The sequence below is a fragment of the Saimiri boliviensis genome, chromosome 11 (assembly GCF_048565385.1).
Source record: "Saimiri boliviensis isolate mSaiBol1 chromosome 11, mSaiBol1.pri, whole genome shotgun sequence".
In the NCBI taxonomy this organism is placed as follows: Eukaryota; Metazoa; Chordata; class Mammalia; order Primates; family Cebidae; genus Saimiri; species Saimiri boliviensis.
Genome location: NC_133459.1, coordinates 99,268,155 through 99,294,381, shown reverse-complemented (window position 1 = coordinate 99,294,381; position 26,227 = coordinate 99,268,155). Strand labels below are relative to the sequence as shown.

Genomic DNA, 26,227 nt, shown 5'->3' with positions numbered 1-26,227 from the left:
AATTTAGGCCTCTAGTTTCCTTGCTGTTTGTCTGTCTATAAAGGCATTTACACATTGTGTTTATAAGCTGGAAACTGGCTGGGCGCAGTGGCTCACCCCTGTAATCCCAGCTCTTTGGGAGGCCAAGGTGAGTTATCACCTGAAGTCAGGAGTTCGAGATCAGCCTAACATGGCAAAACCCGAGCTCTACTACAGATACAAAAATTAGCCAGGCGTTATGGCATGTGCCTGTAGTCCTAGCTACTCAGGAGGTTGAGGCAGGAGAATTGCTTGAACCCAGGAGGCAGAGGTTGCAGTGAGCCAAGATCACGCCACTGCACTCTAGCCTGGGCAACAGAGTTAAGACCATCTCTCAAAAAAAAAAAAAAAAAAAAAAAAAGCTGGAAACTGCCCATACGACAGTCATTTCCCATTAACTCTTACATGGAACCTGCCCTTGGAAATCCAAAGTATATCAATAACTGTTGGTCTGAAAAAGAAGCTTCCACTTTAAAATATGTAATTATTCATTCTCAGTCTCTGCTAGAGGAGTGCTAAGGAACTTAGGCTATGTAATTATAAAGGTTCTTCTGGTGCCACATATGTTTATTGCAGCACTGTTCACAATAGCAAAGATTTGGAACTAACCCAAATACCCATCAATGATAGACTGGATAAAGAAAATGTGGCACATATACACCATGGAATACTATGCAGCCATAAAGAAGGATGACTTCAAGTCCTTGGCAAAGACATGGATGAAACAAGAAACCATCATTCTCGGCAAACTGACACAAGAACAGAAAACCAAGCACTACATGTTCTCACTCATAAGTGGGTACTGAACAATGAGAACACACGGACACAGGGAGGGGAACATCACACAGCAGGGCCTGGGGGGTGGGGAGCTAGGGGAGGAATAGCAGGAGGTGGTGGGATTGGGGAGGGATAGCATTAGGAGAAATACCTAATGTAGATGATGGGGTGATCGATGCAGCAAACCACCACCATGGCACATGTACACCTATGTAACAAACTTGCACAATCTGCACATGTACCCCAGAACTTAAAGTATTAAAAAAATAAAATTTTAAAATTTTAAAATAAAAAAAAGAGGTTCTGCTGGTGCCATTAGTGACAGCCTAGGTAAAGGCAGACACTATAAACATTAATTGTGGCTAGTACCCCATGGAAATACACTATTAACAGTTGCTATATATCTATTCCAGATTCTAGATCTCCCTCCTTGCTCTATTCCACTTCCTTCCCATTCCACTTGCCTAAGACAAATCCAAGAATCATCTCTCCCATTGCTTGCCTGTGATCTCACATACACAGTTGCACTTTTTCTTTCCTACTATTAAATGGATGGAATTCTCTTTCTAGTCCATTTTTATTCCATGCCAGATTACATAGTAAGGTCATTTCAGTTTGAGATGCACTCACTCAACTATTAGCACTATTGCAAATAACAGTTATGAGTATGATCACTAAGTGTTCATTTTATACTAAAAAGAAATAGAATAGTCAGTCTCCAAACCAAATAGCTATCCTTCCTGAACAACAGTGGGAAGTCATTCTTCTGGAAGTTTGACCCAGAATCAAGTGCAGACTCAGACTCCTAGGCCTACAGCCAGTGGCAACTTAACACATTATATGGTTGACCTTCAGGGAAAAAGGGAAACCACTGCTCTTACCACTGGTGCCAGAAAAAAGCCAACTAATCTTTAAGGCACAAAATAAACTATTCTTAAGGCAGAAAAAGAAACTCTGAGGAAACAAGTTAGAATGGAGGCATATAGAGAAAAATACAGAAAATACATTACCAAGTAAGGTCTAGTTTGCCCATGGTTCTCAGTGTTTTTATTTTGGGGAATATATTAATCAGCATTTTCTTTTTGGGTTTTAACTCTTATTACCTGGTAGAAATGCCAAGAAAGATGCATTTTATTTTATTTTATTTTTTTTTTTTGAGACGGAGTTTCGCTCTTGTTACCCAGCCTGGAGTGCAATGGCACGATCTCGGCTCACCGCAACCTCCGCCTCCTGGGTTCAGGCAATTCTCCTGTCTCAGCCTCCTGAGTAGCTGGGATTACAGGCATGCACCACCATGCCCAGCTAATTTTTTGTATTTTTAGTAGAGACGGGGTTTCACCTTGTTGACCAAGGTTGGTCTCGATCTCTTGACCTTGTGATCCACCCGCCTCGGCCTCCCAAAGTGCTGGGATTACAGGCTTGAGCCACCGCGCCCGGCGCATTTTATTTTTTTGAGACAGACTTTAGAGACTTAAAGGCAATTATCTTTGCTAATTGTACTTTGAGTCAGTGACATTAATTAGTAAGTTTATACAGAAGAGTAAATAGTCATTGGGCATGATGGCTCACTTGAGCCCAGGAGTTCAAGACCAGCCTGGGCAACATGACAAAACCCTGTCTCTACAAAAAAACACAAAAAGTAACTGCGCATGGTGGCATGTGCCTATAGTCTCAGCTACTCGGGGGGGCGGTGCTAAGGTGGGAGGACACTTGAACCCAGGAGGTGGAGGCTGCAGTGAGATCGCATCACTACACTCTAGCCTGGGTGACAGAGCAAGACCTTGTCTCAAAAATACAAAGAGTAAATAGTGATGGGATACCCGCTCTAATGTCAGTCCTCAAGTATTAACTGATTCAGGAAATGGCGAAGCAGTTCAAAACTAAAGGGTAAAAATGAAAATAAAGATCTATACATGGTTGTAATCCATGTCTGGGGAAGGTTAGTAAGAACAAGCACACACAATAACTTGGAGAACCTTTGAGACATAGGCACATTCTGTTCCTAGGGACAAATGTCTCATCCGTCCCCTGCCTCAGGTACTTATTATCTATCCTTGTGCTCTTGACTTTAAAGTTCAGCAAATCCTGAGAACTAATGATTTCATTTAAATGAAAAACATCAAAGGGTTTGTTTACAAAATAGGGAATTAAAAAAAATACCAAAGATAGTAACACAGGCTGTTTATCACCAAAGTGATCTATAAGAGCAAACTTTATAATGTTATATTGTTATAATCTTATATTGTATTTTTTAAACTTTTAAGCAGCAGAAGTAGTTCAAATCACGAAAATTTATGTTTGACATAGTTATGGCAGCAACTTTACATATCAATTCCTTTAATTTACAACAAATATCTTCCACTGCTCAGCTGGGTTAGCATAAGCAGATCAGAGATGGTTTCTTGTGTGTTTTAGAAATAATCTACACAAGTCCTTGAGATCATACTTACAGCTTTAACAAAAATACCCATGATTTCAGGAAACTGGTGTGTGAGGATGGCTATCATTGCTGTAGAAGAGCAAAATCCTGCTGTGAAATGGATGAACAAAGGAAGCTCCCTCTTTGGGTAAACAGAAACATGATGAAAAGCTGCAATGGAGAATTGGTAAGAATCAATTTTATTTCAGAATAACATGTAAACAAGTCTTTTTTTTTTTTTTTTTTTTTTTTGAGACGGAGTTTCACTCTTGTTATCTAGGCAGGAGTGCAATGGCACAATCTCGGCTCACCGCAACCTCCATCTCCTGGGTTCAAGCAATTCTCCTGCCTCAGCCTCCCGAGTAGCTGGAACTACAGGCATGCACCACCATGCCCAGCTAATTTTTGTATTTTTAGTAGAGAAGGGGTTTCACCATGTTGACCAGGATGGTCTCGATCTCTTGACCTCGTGATCCACCCGCCTCGGCCTCCCAAAGTGCTGGGATTACAGGCTTGCCACCGCGCCCGGCAACAAGTCTTTTTTTTTTTTTAAAAAAAAGATGGGGTTTCACCATGATGGCCAGGCTGGTCTTGAACTCCTGACCTCAGATGATCCACCCACTTCAGCCGCCCAAAGTGCTAGGATTACAGGCATGAGCCACAGCGCCCGGCCTACAAATCTTTTTTTAAAAACTAAAAAGTAAAAAAGAAAAAAAAATTTTTGAAAGAAAAGTCTCTGGCTAAACAAGGTAGAAGACGGTCATCCATTGTTTACTGCAACATCAGCATATCTAAATAGCCAGACAACTGTGCTGGGTGTGGGAACAGGATTGCATCATGGGAAAGGGCATTGATCACAAAGTCATGCTGAGGTGATTCTGAAAAAAAGCTTTGTCACTTATTAGCTATGTGATCTTGAATAAGCTGCTAAACCCTCTAGAAGTTGCTATAGAGAGTTGTAATGATGAACATTTTAAGTGCTTAATAAATGTGAGTTGTAGCTATAGGTGGTGGCTCATGCCTGTAATCCCAGCACTTTGGGAGGCCAAAGCAGGAGGATGGCTTAAAGCCAGGCATTTGAGACCAGCCTAAGCAAAACATTGAGACCCCCATCTCTTTAAAAATTTACGAAAGTTAGCCCAACATGGTGGCGTGTGCCTATATGTAGTCCCAGCTACTCAGGAGGCTGGGTGGGAAGATAGCTTGAACCCAGGAGTTTGAGGCTGCAGTAAGCTATGATCATGCCAGTGCACTCCAGCCTGGGAGACAGAGCTTCTCTAAATAAATAAATTTGAGTTGCTGTAATTTTTTTTTTTTTTTTTTGAGACAGAGTCTCACTCTCTTGCCTGGCTGGAATGCAGTGATGTAATCTTGGCTCACTGAAACCTCTGCCCCCAGGTTCAAGTGATTCTTGTGCCTTAGTCTCCCAAGTAGCTGATATTATAGGCACAGGCCACCACACCCAGATAATTTTTTGTATTTTTAGTAGAGATGGGTTATGCCATGTTGGCCAGGCTGGTCTCGAACTCTTGGCCTCAAGAGATCAGTCTGCCTTGGCCTCCCAAAGTGCTGGGATTACAGGTGTGAGCCGCTGTGCCTGACCTTGAGTTGTTATTAATTCTTGTTCTTTGGAAGCTCAAAGACTAGTAGAAAGAGGCAGACATGTTGCTGGAGATTTCCTAGAACCATAATTAATAATTTTACCCAGTTATTAATGTGTTTTTATATGTGGCATTTCATTAAGCACTGTAAAAACTAAAGTAGGTAGGCCAGGCATGGTGTGGCTCATGTCTGTAATTCCTGCACTTTGGGAGGCTGAGGCAGGTGAATCACTTTAGGTCAGGAGTTTGAGACCAGCTTGGCCAACACAGTGAAACCCTATCTCTACTAAAAATAGAAAGATTAGCCAAGCATGGTGATGCACACCTGTAGTCACAGCTACTTGGGTGGCTGAGGCAGGAGGATCGCTAGAACCCAAGTGGTGGAGGTTACAGTGAGCCAAGATCACACCACTGCACTCTATCCTGCTGACAGAGCGAGACTCCATCTCAAAAAAACAGAAACAAAAAAACTAAACTAGAATATCAAAGGCCTAGGATTCTGACAGTAAATTTTCTTATATTACCATATTTACACATTTACTCAGTTATTATTTTTCTAGTGATTGGATATTTTATTATCAGTTATACTCAAGTATTTCTATTTTATTTGAAATTTGAAAATACTTGAATAACAATACTGAGGTGAGCCTATTAGAGTACCTAACATGCAGTAGGTGCTCAATAAATGTCTGCTAAACTGAGAGCTATTCTGGGACTTCATTAGGCCGGGAAGTTCTCTGCTTAGGGCTGGATACTAACCCAGGAATTCCTGATGTAATATCCTGCATTAGTAAGGGATGACTAATTTTGTGCTGAACCAAGGTCAGCTATAAATTTCACTTTTAAAACATAATGATTCACAGAGATTACATCTAAGCTTCCTTCAACAACTATATTTTTATTTTTATTATACTATATTCAGAAAGTATATACCAAAATATAAACTCATTAAACATCCAGAAAATTTCTAGAACCTTGAGCCATGTTTAAAGTAAAAGCACATCAAAACTGAATTTTGAAAAGTTAGAAACATTAGCCACTGTAGAAACATTGTATTTTCAGCACCCAAAGAACCAGTCAGCAGGCCCCTTTGCCCTGTCCCTCTGCCATGAGAGGCCAATTTCTTCTTCCTAACTTCAAATCAAGAGAAACAAACCCTGGTATTCAAAAAGATGGGAAATACAGGACAGCAAAGTTAGTAATATTAGCTAACCTATATAGCACTTTATGTTTTATAAATAACTTTAATTTATATTAGCTCATTTATTTAATTCTTTTCAATAACCCTAATCGATAGTAGTATTATTCTCCCTTTACAAGGTAGAAAACTGCATAGCTTTAGTAAGGAAATTTCCTAAAATAGGAGATTTTTCTCCTGTAGGAGAGACCTAATTATTTCTTCTTGGATTGTTTTCTGTAGATTCATTTGTCAGTCAATGTTTGGCTAATACATCAAAATAATGGATGACTGACTAGTACAGAAACACTCCCTTGGAATGAAAGTTTAAATTTCATCACTGGCTTATAGAGAAAAATTTATCAGGAGGCATAAAAGACGACTAAACAGCTATGTGAACTAGGGGAATAGTTCAACTCTGAACTTATGAGGTCCATAAGCAAATTCCAGAATGTGGTAAGTCATATCAAGGTTGAAGAAAAATTAAAAACAAAAAATGTTAAGTACTCATGGGTATTAAAACTCCATATTATTAATATTTTGTTCATTCTATCACAGTCAGAGACAGAAAAATTCTAAGAACATAAAATATAATCAAACAAAACCCCCCAGCATATTCCCCCTCTCCTATCTTCTGGAGTTTACACCCTATATGGAGTTAGAATTAATAAAGGCTTGCCAAAAAGCAGTTTGGTCTTATAGCTTATGACTTTGGCAACATGATAATAACTCTGATTTTATTCATATTACTATGTAAAATTGTCCTAATAGATAACCTTTGTAATAATTTACAAAGGAGGGCATTATTTTAGGCTAAATGTGTTACCTTAATATAATACATTCTTGTATATTGATGTTCCATAATTTAAGGTCCATTCTTTTGCCTTAAATATACTTGTTCTTGTTAAAATGGAAAGACAACAAGAACTACCACCACCACGACTTTAGGAAGGAAAATAAAATTACTCTCATTAATGACACCTTAATTGCTAAAGTCAATGGATTCTTCTTAGTGTTTACCTTATCTATTACCTCAGATATTCCTCCTCACTTAGAAATTTCTTCTTCCTTTTAGTTCTAGGATATCTAGTTCTAGTTTTTGTCCTGTCTCTCTGACAACCTCTTCACTGAATCTTCAGCTGTCTTTCTGCCACTCATTCCTTAGATATTTTTGTGCATCCATGGTTCCACCCTCAGTTCAGTTCTCACTCTATACAGTTTTCCTTCGTGATTTATGCCTAGGATTTCTTTTGCTATCTACAAAATGATTACTCCCAAGTCTGTTTTGTGAGATGTACAGAGAAAGAGATATTAAGACCACTGGCAATTTTATTTACACAACCTAATCCTGTCCTTAGCCCACAGCTGACTGGACAAGGAATAAACACCTGGATAAATCTGATTCTCTCTCCCAGAAGTTACAGAAGTGTGATTAAGTCTGGGGGCAGTGGCTCATGCCTGTAATCCCAACACTTGTTGAGACAGGCAGATTACTTGTACTCAGGAGTTCAAGACCAGCCTGGGCAACATGGTGAAACCTCATCTCTACCAAAAATAGGAAAATTAGCCAGGCATGGTGGCACGTGCCTGTGGTCCCAGCTACTCAGGAGGCTGAGGTGGGAGGATCTTTTGAGACTTAGAAGGCGAAGCTACAGTGAGCCATAATCACACCACTGCATTTCAGCCTACATGACAGAGTGCAATCTTGCCTCAAAAAAAAAAAAAAAAAAAAGAAGAAGAAAAGAAAAAGTGGGATTGAGATATTAATCATTCTGTATTGTTTGCCTGAAATGACGACATGTAAACAGAGGGCTATAGGGGCCTCAAATTTGGCCACATGTTGTCTATGAACGGAAAGCCAAACTGTAAAGAGAAAGATATAAGAATAAAGCGGTTACACTGAGAGAAACAGAAATGACAGATCACAGAAAGAGAAAATAGGGCTGGGGAGGGAGGAAAAGAAAGTGAGAATAGGAAAAACCAAAAAAAGCAGCCAGGGACAGAGATATACAGATAACTGATTCCTGGAAATCCTAATGGTTTTCTAGTCCCTAGTTCTAGTCCCTTATAAAGTCCAAATATAATTGTTACTTTTGAATTCTCTGATAACCCAGTGTTCTTCCAACAAATTCCCATTTATGTTTAAACTAGTTTGAAGTTGCTCCCTATTATTTATACCCAAAGTATGCTTACAACATTTACTCATTATAAATATTTTAATTTATAATATACATTATATACACATTACTTACAAATGTATCTTATGTATTACAGATGTAAAATATAGACTTCTATGTATATGTGTTAAGTAGATTATACAAGAAAATATTTAAGCATATAAATCTCTATATATGTACATATATATACACATATACAGGTATGTATGTATATATGGATGAGATGTTACACAGGCAGCATAGTCAAGGCTTCAATTTATTTATTTCTCCAACCCCTATTCCCAAACCAGCTCCTCCTACTGCTAAAGGATAGATGGACCATTCTCCAAGTCATCCAAGTCAGAGAACTGAGAATCATTTTTGACCTCCTAGAGAGCCAGAGAGCCAAGCCCTCCCTTCGAGAGCTTTCTCTCTCTTTTTTTTTTGAAACAGTCTTGCTCTGTCGCCCAGGCTGGAATGCAGTGGCCAGATCTTGGCTCACTGAAACTTCCGCCTCCCAGGTTCAATTGATTCTCCTGCCTCAGCCTCCCGGGTAGCTGGGATTATAGGGGCACGCCACCACACCCAGCTAATTTTTTTATTTTTAGTAGAGACGGGGTTTTGCCACGTTGGCCAGGCTGGTCTCAGACTCCTGACCTCAGGTGATCTGCCCCTCGTCAGCCTCCCAAAGTGCTGGGATTACAAGATTACAAGTGTGAGCTACCAAGCCTGGACTGTCCATCACCTTTTTTTTTTTTTTCCCGAGACAGAGTTTTGCTCTTGCTGCCCAAGCTAGAGTGTAATGGCGTGATCTCAGTTAACTGCAACCTCTGCCTACCGGGTTCAAGGGATTCTCCTGCCTCAGCCTCCCGAGTAGCTGGGATCACAGGCATGTGCTACCACACCCGGCTAATTTTTTATTTTTTAGTAGAGATGGGGTTTCACCATGTTGCCCAGGCTGGTCTCGATCTCCTGACCTCAAGTGATCAGCCCACCTCAGCCTCCCAAAGTGCTGGGATTACAGGTGTGAGCCACTGTGCCAGGCTTTTTTTTTTTTTTTTTTTTTTTTTTAGACATGGTCTTGCTCTGTTGGCCAGGCTGGAGTGCAGTTGTATAATCTTGGCTCACTGCAACCTGCATCTCCTGGGCTCAAGCAATTCTCCTGCCTCAGCCTCCTGAGTAGTTGGGATTACAGGCATACAGGCATGTGTCACCGCACCTGGCTAATTTTTGTATTTTTAGTAGAAACGGGGTTTCACCATGTTGACCCGGCTGGTTTCAAACTCTTGATCTTAGGTAATCCACCCGCCTCAGCCTCCCAAAGTGCTGGGATTAGAGATGTAAGCCACTGCACCTGACCATCCGTCATCTTTTTATCAACTTTGTTAGCAGTTTAGGAGTTCAGAATAGGATGACAGGGAAAAGCTATTAATATTTGGCATTTTAGTTAAGTACTTACAATGTGCCAGCCATGTTTATAAGAATAAATTAATGAATTTGATTTATTCAACCAATATATATTGAATACCAATTTTTATGGTAACCATTATAAGAGATATAGGAACAATGGCCAGGTGCAGTGGCTCATGCCTGTAATCTAGCACTTTGGAAAGCCAAGGCGGGTAGATCACTTGAGGCCAGGAGTTTGAGACCAGCCTGGCCAACATGGTGAAACCCCATCTCTACTAAAAATACAAAAAATTTAGCCAGGCATTGTGGTGGGTTCCCGTAATCCCAGCTACTCGGGAGGTTGAGGCAGGAGAATTGCTTGAACCCGTAAGGTGGAAATTGCAGTGAGTCGAGATTGCACCCTAGCTTGGGCAACAAGAGCAGAAACTCCATCCAGGAACAATAAAGAGAATCCTGGCCTTCAAGGAGTTTACAATCTAAAAGGGGAGATTAAGAAGTAAACAAATACACAAAACACTTTGAGAATTCAGAGAAGGATATTTAAAAAAAAAAAAAAAAAAAAAGCCAGGCATAGTGGCTCATGCCTGTAATCCCTACACTTTGGAAGGCCAAAACGGGCAGATCACAAGGTCAGGAGATTGAGAGCATCCTGGCCAACATGGTGAAACCTCATCTCTACTAAAAATACAAAAGTTAGCTAGCCATGGTGGCACGAACCTGTAATCCCAGCTACTCTGGAGGCTGAGGCAAGAGAATCGCTTGAACCCAGTAGGCAGAGGTTGCAGTGAGGTGAGCGCCACTGCACTCCAGCCTGGGCGACAAGAACGAAACTCTGTCTCAAAAAAAAAAAAGACGCGCCGGGCGCGGTGGCTCAAGCCTGTAATCCCAGCACTTTGGGAGGCCGAGGCGGGTGGATCACGAGGTCGAGAGTTCGAGACCATCCTGGTCGACATGGTGAAACCCCGTCTCTACTAAAAATACAAAAAATCAGCTGGGCATGGTGGCGTGTGCCTGTAATCCCAGCTACTCCGGAGGCTGAGGCAGGAGAATTGCCTGAACCCAGGAGGCGGAGGGTGCGGTGAGCCGAGATCGCGCCATTGCACTCCAGCCTGCAGCCTGGGTAACGAGAGCGAAACTCCGCCTCAAAAAAAAAAAAAAAAAAAAGACAAAAGAATTCAGAGAAGAAAGAGATCACTTAGCAGATAAAGGAAAATTAAAAAACACTAAAAGAAAAACACCAGCATACTAAATTTGCCATAATCTCTCCTTCTAAATTTTCATTTATCCGTTTAAACTTTTCAACAAATTAAGTTAGATGGCTGTAAACCTGCAACTTTCCTTCCTAGACTTAAGTTCTAATGGCTCAGTATTGTAAAAACTGTAGCACAGGCTTATATCATATAAGAAAACATGGTCCAAGGGTTTATAACCTTTGGTATGATTGCTTCTCAGCTAAATCATAAAAAGAGAAGTTAAAACAGAAATTTACTAGTTTACAGAAAAGAAGAACAGATGATAAGGCAACTGAGACACAAAGTGTAGACCATTCTTTTGAGAAGTCTGGCTTCCTAAAAGCAGGAACTAGACTGAAACACTATCAGCAATCATAATCCTGTTACATATTTCTGGTTCTCCTTCTGGTTCTTTGACTGCTCTTTTTCACATCGTTCTTCTTCATAAAGATTGTCTGGGTCCTTTGCCTTTCTATATACATTTTAGAATAAGCTTGTAACTTTTTTTTTTTGCAAAATCCCTCCTGGGATTTTGATATGGACTGTATTGACTGTATAGATCAATTTGGAGAGAACTGTCATCTAAATAATATTGGGGCCAGGAGCCATGGCTCATGCCTGTAGGCGCAGCACTTTGGGAGGTTGAGGCAGGTGGATTGCTTGAGCCCAGGAGTTTGTGACCAGCCTGGACAACATAGCAAAACCCTGTCTCTACCAAAAATACAAAAATTAGCTGGGCATGGTGACACGTACCTGTAATTCCAGCTACTCGGGAGGCTGAGGCACAAGAATTGCCTGAATCCAAGAGGTGGAAGTTGCAGTGAGCTGCAATTGTGCCACTGCACTGCAGTCTAGGCAAGAGTGAGACTCGGTCTCAAATAAATAAATAAATAAATATATAAATTTAAAAATTGGGTCTTCCAATCCATCAAGTGTCACTCCATTTAGCTTTTAATTTCTCTCAGCAATATTTTACAGTTTTCAGTGTACACATCTTATATTTCTTTTGTTAAATTTATTTCTAAGTAGTTTTTCTTTTTGTTGCTACTATGATTGGTATTGTTTTCCAAATTCCATTTTCAGATTGTTCACTGCTAGAACATAGACATACAATTAATTTTAGTATATTAATCTTATATTCTACAACGCTGTTGAATTCATTTATTAGTTCTAAGAGTATTTTCATGGATTTCCTACATAGAAGATCATGCCATCTGTGAATAAGGAGAGTTTTACTTCTTCCTTGTCAGTATGAATGCCTCTTATTTATTTTCTTGCCTGGTAACACCAGCTAGAACCTCTAGTGTAATATTGAATAAAAGTGGTGACAACAGATATCCTTGCCTTATTCCTGATTTTAGGGGGAAAGCATTCAGTCTTTCATCATTAAGTATGTTAAATGTGGGTTTTTCAGAGATTTTTTTTTTTTTTAAATCAGGTTGAGAAAGTCCCCTTCAATTTGTAGTTTGTTGAGAGTTTTTCTTTTTATCTTGAATGAGAGCCAGATTTTGTCAAATGCCTTTTTCCTGGATCTGTTGTGCTTTATTCTATTAACATGGTACATTACATTTTCAGATATTAAATCAAACTTGCATTAGTGAGATAAATCCCATTTGGTCATGGTATATAAGCCTTTCTATACGTTGCTGGATACAGTTTGCTAATATTTTGTTGAAGATGTTTACGTCTCTATTCATAAGGGCTGTTGTTTTAGTGTTTTTTTTTTTTTTTGTACCATAAAGTTTGTGAAGGATTGGCATTATTTCTTTTCTCAAGGTTTGTAAGACGACAGTTCTTTTTAGTATCTTTAATCTTGATGTCCTTTGTTGCATCTAGCACACGCTTTTGCTCAACAAAATAAATTATACAACTATGTCCCAGAAGTGGCTAAAATAGTATTTAAACAGTGTCTTGAATTTCAACCAAAGGCACTTTTAAAATGGAGAACACTATGATAAACAATTTAAACTTAAAACTATTTTTAAGTTTAGGAAAACTAAAATATTTACTTACGAGGTAATAGCTCTCTATCAGTCGTCTCTGTGCAGCTAGGGTAAGGGTGAAATAGATGTCCTTTCTCTGATGTGTGGAGTCATTCTAAAAGCTGAGAAAAGAAAGCAAGTGTTGATACTCAATTCTGTCTTATTTGCCATCCTATACTATAGATCAAAGCTATTTTGGAGACAAATTTATATAAAAATTTCACATTTTATTTTATTTTATTTTATTTTTAGTGAGACGTCTTAGATACGAGAAACAAAGTAAGCAAAATAATGAATAAAGGGAAGGATAAGATTTAGATAGTAGTGAATAGCCTAGTCTGGCTACAGTAAAACTACAGGGAATAGTAGATGAAACTGGCTGGGTCCTTCTTTGCTTCAGTCTCCTCATTACAAACACTACTGATAATTCCAAAGCAGAATTACTAATTCTGCTTCTTACAGAAATTGTCATATGACTGCAATGTGTATAACTGGCCATTACTATTGACAACCTAAAATAGTTTTCAATGACTCCTAACTTCACATGTGAGTTTCACCAAAGCTTTTTTTTTTTTTTTTTTTTTTTTTTTGAGATGGAGTTGTGCTCTTGTTGCCCAAGCTGGAGTGCAATGGTGTGATCTTGGCTCACTGCAACCTCTGCCTCCCAGGTTCAAGTGTTTCTCTTTCCTTAGCCACCCAAGTAGCTGGGATTACAGGTGCGTACCACCATGCCCAGCTAATTTTTTTTTTTTTTTTTTTTTTTTGAGACAGAGTTTCGCTCTTGTTACCCAGGCTGGAGTGCAATGGCGCGATCTTGGCTCACCGCAACCTCCGCCTCCTGGGCTCAGGCAATTCTCCTGCCTCAGCCTCCTAAGTAGCTGGGATTACAGGCACGCGCCACCACGCCCAGCTAGTTTTTTGTATTTTTAGTAGAGACGGGGTTTCACTATGTTGACCAGGATGGTCTCGATCTTTCGACCTCATGATCCACCCGCCTCGGCCTCCCAAAGTGCTGGGATTACAGGCTTGAGCCACCGCGCCTGGCCAATTTTTTGTATTTTTATTAGAAACTCAGTTTCACCATGTTAGCCAAGCTGGTCTTGAACTCCTGACCTCAGGTGATCTGCCCACCTTGGCCTCCCAAAGTACTGGGATTATAGGCATGAGCCACCATGCCCAGCCTCACCAAAGCTTTCTATGAGCAGATCTTAATCTAGATCCGGGTCACCAAAGTATGGCCCTTTGGCCAGGTCTGGCCCACCATCTGTTTTTGTAAATAAAATTTTATTGGAACACAGTTATGCCACTCATTTACATATTGCCTAAGGCTGCTTTCATGTTACAGGAATTGAATAGCTGTGTAAAAGACTGTATGCCTGGCATCCCTCTCAAAAAAAAAAAAAAAAAAAAAAAGACTGCCCCACAAAGTCTAAAATATTTACTATTTAGCGCTTTACGGAAAAAGTTTGCCCACCCCTGATCTAGATTATCACCAACTCTTGTAGATTTGTTAAAGAAGAAATCCTTATTGATCTATTCCATTAGCTAAGTACATAAATCCTTAACATTTTAGATAGTTACTTGGAAACTGACTTTAAGCGAAATGTCATATAATAAAATCAATTTTACCATAGGCTAACTGATATAAACAAGAGTTAGGTTCCTTGGTCACAAAACAGCACCAAACTTCTAAATAAAGATCCAAAACACTTCTTAAAACACTGAAATAAATGTGAGCTATACATACGTTTAAGAAAGATTCATAAAAACAGGATCATTATTTACCCAATTCTTTTAGTTCAGGGTCAAGCATGCCCAGAGCCTATCCTGGCAGCCCAGAGTGCAAGGGAGGAACCCACTGGAATGGACAGGATACCATTCCAGTATACCACTCACACACACCCCACACTCACTCATACTGAGATAATTTAGAAACAACAGTTAACCTAATGTGCACACCTTTGAGATGTAAGAGGAAACCCACACAGACATGGGAATACCTTGCAAACCTTATACAGACAGTGGCCCTGGCTGGGAATCTGGGTTGTTTTTTTGTTTTTGTTTTTTCTTATCAACATTATAATGAAATAATGTTGAATGAAACGATATTACTTGAGAGCCTGCTGTAGTCATCAAAATTGTGATAAGGTTTTTGTTTTTCCTTTTGTGTTTGGCACTATAAATTTTTGTCATAATTTAGACCTTATTTTACCACAGTTATTTGTCCAAAGTCACAGAGCAATTTAGTGGTAACACTAATAAATAATTGATCATGATTCATGAAATACAGTATAAATCATATGGTTGGGCACAATGGCTCATGCCTCTAATCCCTGCTCCTTTGGGAGGCCAAGGTGGAAGGACTGCTTTAGGCCAGGAGTTCAAAGACCAGCCTGGGCAACAGAGCAAGATCCCATCTCTACATAAAAAGTAATAAAATAAAATAAAATCATGCACTTATTGAAAACCTATTTGCCAAGCAGAATGCCAGGCAGTGAAGACACATACAAAATGAATGAGACAGAATATCTGCTTTTGAGAAGCTTATGCACTACTGGAGAAAAAGCAAAAGTAAGCTGAATTACTCAAAGACGTTCAGTTTCTCAAGTATATAATTCCAATTTTAGTAATATTTTCTTTAAAAACAAATACATATATATGTGTATGTGTGTGTATGTGTGTGTGTGTGTGTGTGTGTGTGTGTGTGTGTATATATATATATATATATATATATATATATATGTATATGAGAGAGAGTCTTGTATGTTGCCCAGGTTGGTCTCAAATTCCTGGTCTCAAGTGATCCTCCTGCTTCAGCCTCCCTAGTGGAACTACAGGTGTGAGTCACCACACTTGGCTCATCAGTTTTATTATTGTCATTATCAAGCAGAGCGTCTGGCCTTTAGCAAATGGTTAATGCAGAGGTTCCCAAATTGGTTCAAGAATACATGAAGACAATTTCACTTGTTAATAGTGAGTCCAAACAACTTAAAAAATTTATGTTCTAATAATTTAGGCAGCTATTTGGAAAATAGTATACATAAATTGAAAGAAAAAGTCAATAAATCAATTTTCTTATTTCATTTTTAAATAACCATACTTTCTTACTAATGAAATACAGGTATGAGCCTATTGGACATTGCACAACTTCTAAAACTTGGAATCATTGTACACTACCATCCTCATTTCCTATTTCACATTGATTTTTGTGTGGCATTTGTTTCAATCACAGCAACTAACAAAACTCCAGCTTGGCAAAGATATAATAATACTGAAAGGAATAGAGACTGATCTAATGTTGAAACTGTGAACTGTCTGGAGCTAATAGTTCAAGTGATATATGACAGATGTCAAATTGTTATTATCATTATTTTTGAGACAAATTCTTACTCTGTCACCCAAGCTGGAGTATAGTAGTGCCATCTTGGCTCAGTATAGCCTCAGCCTTTTGGGAGGTCTCAGCTGCCCAAAGTGCTGAAATTGCAGGCATGAGCCACTGTACCTAGCCTTGAATATTGTATTGTGTTTCCACTGAAAATTTAAAATGTTCTACAGCACCCTTGTGAATTGCTGCAATATCCAAGGTGCCTCAGAGTAAAGTTAGGGAATTAGGGGAGTTTAATCAATTTTAGTGAATAAGAACTTACTTTATTTTTGAATTTTTATTGATAGTTGTGGTGTACTTTTCAAAAGAATTATGTGAAAAGTTGGATAACTTTTCACATAATTTTACCAGTTGGATAACTGGTAAAACGTTTTAATTAAGCTTCTTCTCTTTCTTGGTGGTTATAAGAAGCAACAATTAAGAGATCCAGTAATTAATTAGTTTAAAACAATCCAATTTAGTCTCCAAAGAAGATTTATAAATGGCCAATAAACACATGAAAAGATGTTCAACATCACTAATCATCAGGGAAATGGAAAACCACCACAATGAGATTCCACTTCACATCCATTAGGATAGCTATTATTTAAAAAAAGAAAAAACAGAAAATAACAAGAGTTTAACAAGGACGTGAAGAAATTGGAACTTTTCTGCCTTGCTGGTGGGAATGTAAAATGGTGCAGCTGCTATGAAGAAAAATACTACTGAGCTTCCTTAAAAAATTAAACATAGAATTTTATGATCCAGCAATTCCATTTCTGCCTATATACCCAAAAGAACTCAAAGCAGGAAATCAAACAGATATTTGTACACCAATATTTGTAGCAGCATTATTCACAATAGCCAAAAGGTAAAAACAACTCAAGTTTAATGGATATCTGTTCCTTAACAGATGAATAGATAAACAGAATGTGGTATATACATACAATGAATTATTCAGACTTAAAAATGAAATTCTGACACAGTATGAATAAATCTCAAAGATATTATGCTAAGTGAAAAAGGCCAGAAAAAATAGAACAAAAATTATATAATTCCACTTACATAAGGTACCTAGTCAAACTCATAGAGACAAAGTAGAATGGTGGCTGCCAAGGGCTAGAAGGAGGTGAGACTGGGGAGTTATTATTTATTATTTAGTGGGTATAGAATTTCAGTTGGGGATAATGAAAAAGTTCTGCACATGGATAATGGTGAAGTTTGTACAACACTGTGAATGTACATAATGCCACTGAAGTGTACACTTAAAATAGTTAAAACTGCCGGGCGCGGTGGCTCAAGCCTGTAATCCCAGCACTTTGGGAGGCCGAGGCGGGTGGATCACGAGGTCAAGAGATCGAGAGAACATCCTGGTCAACATGGTGAAACCCCGTCTCTACTAAAAATGCAAAAAAAAAAAAAAAAAAAAAAAAATTAGCTGGGCATGGTGGCGTGTGCCTGTAGTCCCAGCTACTCAGGAGGCTGAGGCAGGAGAATTGCCTGAACCCAGGAGGCAGAGGTTGCGGTGAGCCGAGATCGCGCCATTGCACTCCAGCCTGGGTAACAAGAGTGAAACTCCGTCTCAAAAAAAAAAAAAAGTTAAAATTGTCAATTTTACATTATATTTTACAATAAAATAAAAAAATAGTTTGATATTAGTTATGAAAAAAATAGTTCCATGTCATATACATCTGAAAACAAAACAAAACAAAAAAAAGACCAATTTTTAAAATATTAGAATAGTTCAACCATATTAAAAAGCTTGTAAGTCAAAGGGCCAAGTTTTCATTTTCTTTCCTTACAAATATGTAACTTGAATGAATATATGGCAGAATACCATAACAGTTTCTCATTCTGCTTTTGTGGGATCAATATAACATTAGGCATTTCTACCAATAAACCAAATATATCACCACTGATTTCCGTTCAAAATCAATCTGACCAACAAATCTTTATGGAAACCAGACAATCTCATTTGAAAAGACTGCCTGTGAATGCAATGAATAGTTAGAGAGATTAATGTTACTTTTGAAAAAGAATACTTACTGCCTTCCCAGGTACACTGTAACAGATTAAGAGCACCTTCTATTTGCTTCCAGTGCTGAAGATGAGAGAAAGCATAAGCAATTGCTTCACTATCACCCCGTTTCAGGATGTATTCTGGAGGTAAAATTAAACTTTTCATCTCTAATAAATACTGAAAGAGTAACATACGCACATATACACACAACAGAAAAGAGAAAAATTAAATTGTGTTAAATTCAAACACCCATAAAAATGCGGATTCAAAATGTTATAAAGTCAAACTGATTTTTAAAAAACTAATTAAAATGACATGAAGATTCTATTGATAACATGTGCATAAAATGCTTCTATATGCAAATTATAAAAACTAGAATATTTCTATAGGTAAAAATAAGGTGATAAGTGGATATGTGTGGCCTGGCTAAATACAAAATGGAAACTCAAGCTGAGGAGATAATGTGAGAGCAGGTATTTATTTTTCCAAAGAGGAATTAAATGTAAAAATTACATATATTTAAAAAATTTATTTATTTTTAATTTTTAAGTAAGCCATCTCCTACTGAATGGAAGCATTAAATATAAAAATTATAAAATCCAGGCCAGGCACAATGGCTCACACCTATAATCCCAGCACTTTGGGAGGCCAAGGTGGGCAGATCATGAGGTCAGGAGTTCAAGACCAGCCTAACCAACAGGATAAAACCTCGTCTCTACTAAAAACACAAAATTAGCCAGGCATGGTGGTGCACACTTGTAATCCCAGGAGGATGAGGCAGGAGAATTGCTAGAACCCAGGAGGCGAAGGTTGCAGTGACCTGAGATTGTACCACTGTACTCCAGTCTAGGAGACAGTGAGACTCCATCTAAAAAAAAAAAAAATTACAATATCCAAATTTGGAACAATATTTGTGGCAACATTCAATTCTTTTTTCTCCTACATTTTATAGGTAAAATAACTTAATTGTGGAAAAGTTCAATTAAATTGATATTTACTGAGTTCCAAGCACTATGCTTGTTAGGGATACCAAAGAACACCCTGCCTGTTCTCTGGAGCTATATAATGCAATGGAAAAGACAGATTTCTTAAGTGAATAATTATAACAAGACTATGCTGAGTGCTTTATTAGAGGTATAAACAATGTACAATATATAGGAATACAGATAGGGTATTAATTGTTTAAAGTTAGTTTTTAAATAACAGCTTTATTGAGATGTAATTCACATGCCTTAGAATTCACCCATTTAAAGCATATAATTCAAGGATTTTTAATATATTCAGAAATATGTGCAACTATCACCAGTCAATTTTAGAACACTTTTATCACTTCAAAAGAAAATCCTGTACCCTTTAGTTACAACTCACTTCTCTCCTATTCCCCCACCCACCTTAAGCAACCACTAACCTATCTTATATCTCTATAGATTTGCCTATACTGGATTATTTCATACAAATGGAATCATTTTGTGACTGGTTTCTTTCACTTAGCATAATGTTTTCCTGGTTCACCCAGTTTGTAGCATGCACTGGTACTTGTGCCTCACTCCTTCTTATGGCTGAATAATATTGCATTGTATGTATGGTATATATGTTCTGTTTATCCATTCATCAACTGATAGATATTTGGTTGTTTTCAGCTTTTGGCTATTATGAATAATGTTGTTATGAATGCTAGCGTGTAAGTTTCAGAGTGAATATTTGTTTTCATTTCTCTTGGGTAAATACCATGGAGTAGAATTGCTGGGTCATATGATAACTCTATGTTTAGGAAGTATTATGATTTAGGGTCTAGAAATAAACCACTTCATGGGATTTGAGCTGATATTTAAAGACAGGTAGAATGTGGATGAACAGACTGGGGAGTGAGGAGAACAACAGGAGGACATAAACAAACCACAGGGCCATCCTGAATAAAGGCATTCAACCGAGAGAGCATAGTGCAGGATGCATTTAATGTTCCTGTTAAAGAAGCTATAGTTTATCAATTCTTCTTCAGATATGAACATAAATTTTATCTTAAACTCCTAATGAAAATACTTGTACTAATATTATCATTTATAACAAAAGCATTCCAATCACAGTTACTATACCAACCAAATGTACTAATTACATGTGGAAAGATGAAATTAACTATTTGTACATCATCTTTCCTATTAGTCAACTTAAAACAAAACCTTAAAAAACATATTTAGTTAGCTAAATACTATCTCCAAAGACTGAGACCAGAATGCACTTGCCCTTCTAGAACAGGTTTGAAATAATCTCTTTGGTTCCAAACAATTTAATATCAAATTGTGTCAAAAGATACAAACTATATTGACTTCTCTCATAAAATATATAAAAAAAAAATTCCAGTGGTGTCTCAAAAGACACATTCTCACATTTCAAATTCTAGTTCCTTAGGTCATTATACAAACTAATGGGATAACATAAATTGGAGAGCTGAATTTGTGAAGCACTTTGTAAAACTGCTACAAGCCATAAGACTCTAGGAAGACTCTTAAAAACAAAAAGCTGTAGTAGTTTCAAAATTTGAGCCTTAAGTTATTTAATCAATATACATGTACTCCTCATATCTAAAATAATTTTTCAAAATGTGCCTTTCCAACACTTACTAAGTTTAATGCCCATCTTTAATTACTCTTATTCTTGATGCCTTTGGCTCTATTCTCAAAGTGTAGGAATGTAGTCTGCTCATCGATTTATTTTAGCAGATGTCACAAACTATGAGATTATTTACTAATCCAGTTTGGGGACTTAACATTTCCCATTCAGTTTCTTAAAGGAATGCAGCAGAGGTTGTGTCCTGGTCAAGCAAAGCCCATTTGCTGCCTGGTTGGGTTCTCTCCTCTTAGTTCCTTGGGCCTATATTCAGGAGGGTAATATTCTTTCTAATCCCCTCTAATCCTTGCCCATTTTTTTAAAACACAGTAAAAGATCACTCACACCAGGCGGCTGTGGGAAAATGGACTCAAATAGCTGACCTCTGACATGACTCCTTATGTTCTTTGCAAGTGCATAAGAGCTTCTTCTATAGGAAGCAAAGAAAATATGGCAATCCCAGTGCAATTGCCATCATAAAAAGAATATTGAGTTTTCAGAAGAAAACTGTGTAATACTTAAACCAGGTTTTTTCTGTTACAATTCTGTTTCATTTCACAGATAAGAGACAAAATATCCCAATCATTTTCAATGAATTTTAGAACTCAGAAGCCTTAAACCCCAACATGCTAAGTATTTAGTACATTCATAACCATTTAGCAAATGTAAGCAAAGATACTTAGTTAACAATTAGTAAAACTTACATTAGAAAAAATATCTATTTGATGTGTCAAGAAAATACTTTTTAAAACAGCAACTATATACCTAAATTTTTACTGTTTAATAATGTAAGTGGGCCGGGCGCGGTGGCTCAAGCCTGTAATCCCAGCACTTTGGGAGGCCGAGGCAGGTGGATCATGAGGTCAAGAGATCGAGACCAACCTGGTCAACATGGTGAAACCTCGTCTCTACTAAAAATACAAAAAATTAGCTAGGCATGGTGGCATGTGCCTGTAATCCCAGCTACTCAGGAGGCTGAGGCAGGAGAATTGCCTGAACCCAGGAGGCGGAGGTTGCGGTGAGCCGAGATTGTGCCATTGCATTCCAGCCTGGGTAACAAGAGCGAAACTCTGTCTCAAAAATAATAATAATAATAATAATAATGCAAGTGATAATTCAGGTGGTAAATAAACACACATGGCATACTTACTAGGAAACTATACTTCAAGATTTTACATTTTAAACTATTTGCTATTTAATCATTTTAAAAATCATAGCCGGGCACGGTGGCTCAAGCCTGTAATCCCAGCACTTTGGGAGGCCGAGGCGGATGGATCGATCGAGACCATCCTGGTCAACATGGTGAAACCCCGTCTCTACTAAAAAATACAAAAATTAGCTGGGCATGGTGGCACGTGCCTGTAATCCCAGCTACTCAGGAGGCTGAGGCAGGAGAATTGCCCGAACCCGGGAGGCGGAGGTTGCGGTGAGCCGAGATCGCACCATTGCACTCCAGCCTGGGTAACAAGAGCGAAACTCCGTCTCAAAAAAAAAAAAAAAAAAAAAATCTTCCATGGCCTGGCATGGTGGCTCACACCTGTAATCCCAGCACTTTGGGAGGCCGAGGCAAGTGGATCGCAAGGTCAGGAGTTCAAGACCAGCCTGGCCAAGATGGTGAAACCCTGCCTCTACTCAAAATATAAAACTTAGTTGGGCATGGTGGTGGGTGCCTGTAATCTCAGTTACTCAGGAGGCTGAAGCAGAGAACTGCTTGAACCTGGGAAGCAGAGGTTGCAGTGAGCTAAGATTGCACCACTGCACTCCAGCCAGGGTGACAAAGCAAGACTCCATCTCTTAAAAAAAAAAACAAAAAAAAAAAAACCAAATTCCTTATGCTAGCTTCTTTTTTATTGAAAATAATTATTGATTATTATTGGTGGTCCTAGCCACGAGCAAATATCCTTTTCAATTTGACTTTAAAACAAAGCAATTTTTCAATTCCTGATTAGACACTGAAATGTGATCCCCAAAATATAAGACAAAAATTTCAATTTAAGGAAAATGTATATTAAGTAAATTATTATTTATTTTTTGGGAGGCCAAGGCAGGGAGATCACGAGGTCAGGAGATTGAGACCATCCTGGACAACATCCTGGACGGTAGTGAAACCCTGTCTCTACTAAAAATGCAAAAAAATTAGCTGGGTGTGGTGGCACATACCTGTAGTCCCAGCTACTCAGGAGCCTGAGGCAGGAGAATTGCTTAAACCCAGGAAGCAGAGATTGCAGTGAGCCAAGATCATGCCACTGCACTATAGCTTGGGCTACAGTGAAAGACTCCGTCTCAAAAAAAAAAAAAAAAAAGATTATTATTTATCTCCTTCCCAATTCTGCTACTCAGGAATTTCAGCTACTCAGCACAGGCTGTTACTTATTACACTATAAAAATCATATCCTAAAAATTCTACTATGGTGCCTAGCATATTACACTAAAAGCAAGTATTAAAATACTTAACTGAGTTAATCTGATACATACAGCTGAAATGTCTTCAAATTCATACTTATATTTTAGTTTTTACCAAAAATATATTTTAACTCTCTGGGAAAACTAAAACCAAATGAATATAAAAACAAAAACTCTACTACCCCGACTTTACTTCTCTAAGAAGAATATAAAAGGTTTTAAACTGACTGATGATTTTTCTGGTCTTTTTTTTTTTCTGTTTAGTAAAGTATATGTTCAGTGTACAAAAATAGAAATGTAACAGAGCTAAGTAGTAGAAAATAATATGTTTGGAGAATAAAAAAATAAAGAAAGTAAAGACAGGGCATGGTGGCACATGCCTGTAGTCCCAGCTACTTAGGAGGCTAAGGCAGGATGACAGCTAAACCTCAGGAGTTTGAGGTCCCTGCTGCAAAAAAAAAAAAAAAAAAGACAATCTGATTTATGTTTGTCTGGATTTCTTTTTTTTATGCATAATACATCTTGCACCTTCCTTACTGTCTCTACATAGATCTTTTTTTTTTTTTGTGACGGTTTTGCTCTTGTCACCCAGACTGGAGTGTAATGACATGATCTCAGCTCACTGCAAACACCGCCTCCCGGGTTTCAAGGGATTCTCCTGCCTCAGCCTCCTCAGTAGCTGGGATTACAGGCATGCGCCACTACTCCTGGCTAATTTTTTATTTTTAGTAGAGATGGGGTTTCACCATGTTGGCCAGGCTGGTCTTGAACTCCTGACCTCAGGTAATGTGTCTGCTTCAGCCTCCCAAAATGCTAGGATTACAGGTGTGAGCCACAGCTCCTAGTCGATCTAACATTTTAAATTGTTGTGTGGCATTACATTTAAAGCTGAGTTATTTCATAACATAGTAAATATGGTCATGGTGAAATCACACTGTCATCCTTAAAAGGTAAAAAAACTGTATTATTAAGCAAAACTTGTAAAAATAGTTATGTAAACTGGCTTAAAAATGTCAAGAAATGGGGAGGTCAAGGCAGGTGGGATCATGAGGTCAAGAGATCACTATTCTGGCCAACACGGTAAAACCCTGTCTCTACTAAAACTACAAAAGTTAGCTGGGCATGGTGGTATGTGCCTGTAGTCCCAGCTACTTGGGAGGCTGAGGCAAGAGAATTGCTTGAAAAACCGGTAGGCGGAGGTTACAGTGAGCTGAGATTGCACCACTGCACTCCAGCCTGGTAACAGAGCAAGACTCTGCCTCAAAAAAAAAAAAAAAATTTTTTTTCAAGAAATGGTGGTTAAAATTTTACTTTTTTGACACAGGTAACTCACTCTGTCACTCAGGCTGGAGTGCAGTGGGACGATAATAGCTCACTGCAGGGTCGACCTCCTGGGCTCAAGCAATCCTCTCATCTCAGCCTCCTTAGTAGCTGGGCTATAGGTGCACATCACCACATTTGGCTCTTTTATTTTTATTTTTTTTGTAGAGAAAGGGTTTCACTGTGTTGCCCAGGCTGATTTCTAACTCCTGGGCTCAAGTGATCCTCTCATCTTGGCCTTTTAGGCCAAACTGCTGGGATTAAAGGGGTGAGCCACTGTGTCCAGCCTACTTTCTTAAAACTTAGATAGACTTAAAGCAATGTAGTTCTAAACTACAGACATGTCTGTTTCCCAGTATTTACTGAGTGCCTATATAGGCTAGGCAGAGTATTGGACATAAAATGGTAAGACAAGCTTCCTGCTTTTGTTTACAGGGAACTAAGGGAGAAATACACAAACAGACCAATTAAAAAAAAAAGATATGACTGAAGTACTGAAGGAACAGAGAAGAGAAAGCTGTTATCTCTTCTTGGGAAAACTAGAAAAAACTCCTTATAAAGGAGACAACAGATGAGCAGGGTCTTAAAGAATGAGTTGAAACTTGCCAGGTGGAGAAGACAATGGCAGTGAGCTATGATAAGGCACGACCAATCCAGGGAACAGTGACACTGGAAATAATGAGCAAAGCAGAACTGGCAAGGAGTAAGGCTGGAAACAGACACTGGCCCAGAATATGAAGCGCTTTTATATGTGTAATAATAAGAGGTTGGTCCTTATCCTGTAGGCAATAGGGAACAAGCAGAGGTCTTTCAGCAGGGTAAGACTTGCTATTTAGGTAGATGACTCTGGGAATAGCTGGAATGGAGAAGGGCTGACGACACAAAGACCAGTGAGGAATCTGTTTTCATAGTCCACACAAGAGATAGTAAAGTATTTCAAATTCTTTCTATATCTATCTCTACATGTTTAGAAATGCATAGATAATGTCTGCCAATATATACACTGAACAGCAACAGGTAGTTACTTCAGAGAAGTAAAATTGGGAGGGAGAGAACAGGAGATTTCTACTTTGTAAACTTCTGAAGAGTCTGAATTTTTAAAAAAGTACCTATTACTTTTGTTCTAATAATAATAATAATATATTTTTTAAAGTACGGGTAATAAAGGCAAACGATGGTCAGTGACAGTGAGGATGGGATAGATGGCTAGATCTAAAAAGCATTTCAAACGTTATAATATGAGTTGGTATAATTTGGAAATGGCAGAGGTAAAGGTTAATGAAGAGGATAATAAAGCCATAAATAAAAATCTAGAAATAAAAAAAGAGAGGGGGAGTTTGGCAGTTTGAAGAAAAGACTTATCAAATTTTAAAAATTCAGTTTGAGACACATTAAAGCATCTGAGGTACTTATCATATGTGATTTCCACAACTAAATGGAAACACTAAGTCTACAGACAAAGAAAGAAGCCCAAGTTAAAAGACACAGATTTGGAAATTATCAGCAAATAAAATATAGCTGATGACACAAACCAAAGCTAGAACCTAATATGTGCTATATTACCTTTAAATTAGCCTGTTGTGTGTAATGAGAAATTGCTTGGGACAATTTTAACTAGTATTCAACTATGAACAATATATCAAATGAGTAAAGCAAGAGAGTTTAGCCTCTTGCTTTTCACTAAAAATATAATTATTAAGGCTCCTTTGGAAGCTATGGTTAAAGACATAATGATGTATGGTCT

The 26,227-nt window shown here is 38.2% G+C and overlaps 1 protein-coding gene across 1 annotated transcript in view; it reads right to left on the bottom strand.

Annotated features, from left to right (window-relative positions):
- Positions 1 to 26,227, bottom strand: part of ST7L (suppression of tumorigenicity 7 like) — a 103,511-nt gene that overhangs the window by 20,441 nt on the left and 56,843 nt on the right. Inside the window, 4 exon segments of the mRNA XM_074381248.1 lie at positions 3,246 to 3,385; positions 12,804 to 12,874; positions 12,876 to 12,894; positions 18,183 to 18,333. Of these exon segments, the coding sequence (XP_074237349.1) occupies positions 3,246 to 3,385; positions 12,804 to 12,874; positions 12,876 to 12,894; positions 18,183 to 18,333 (381 nt within the window).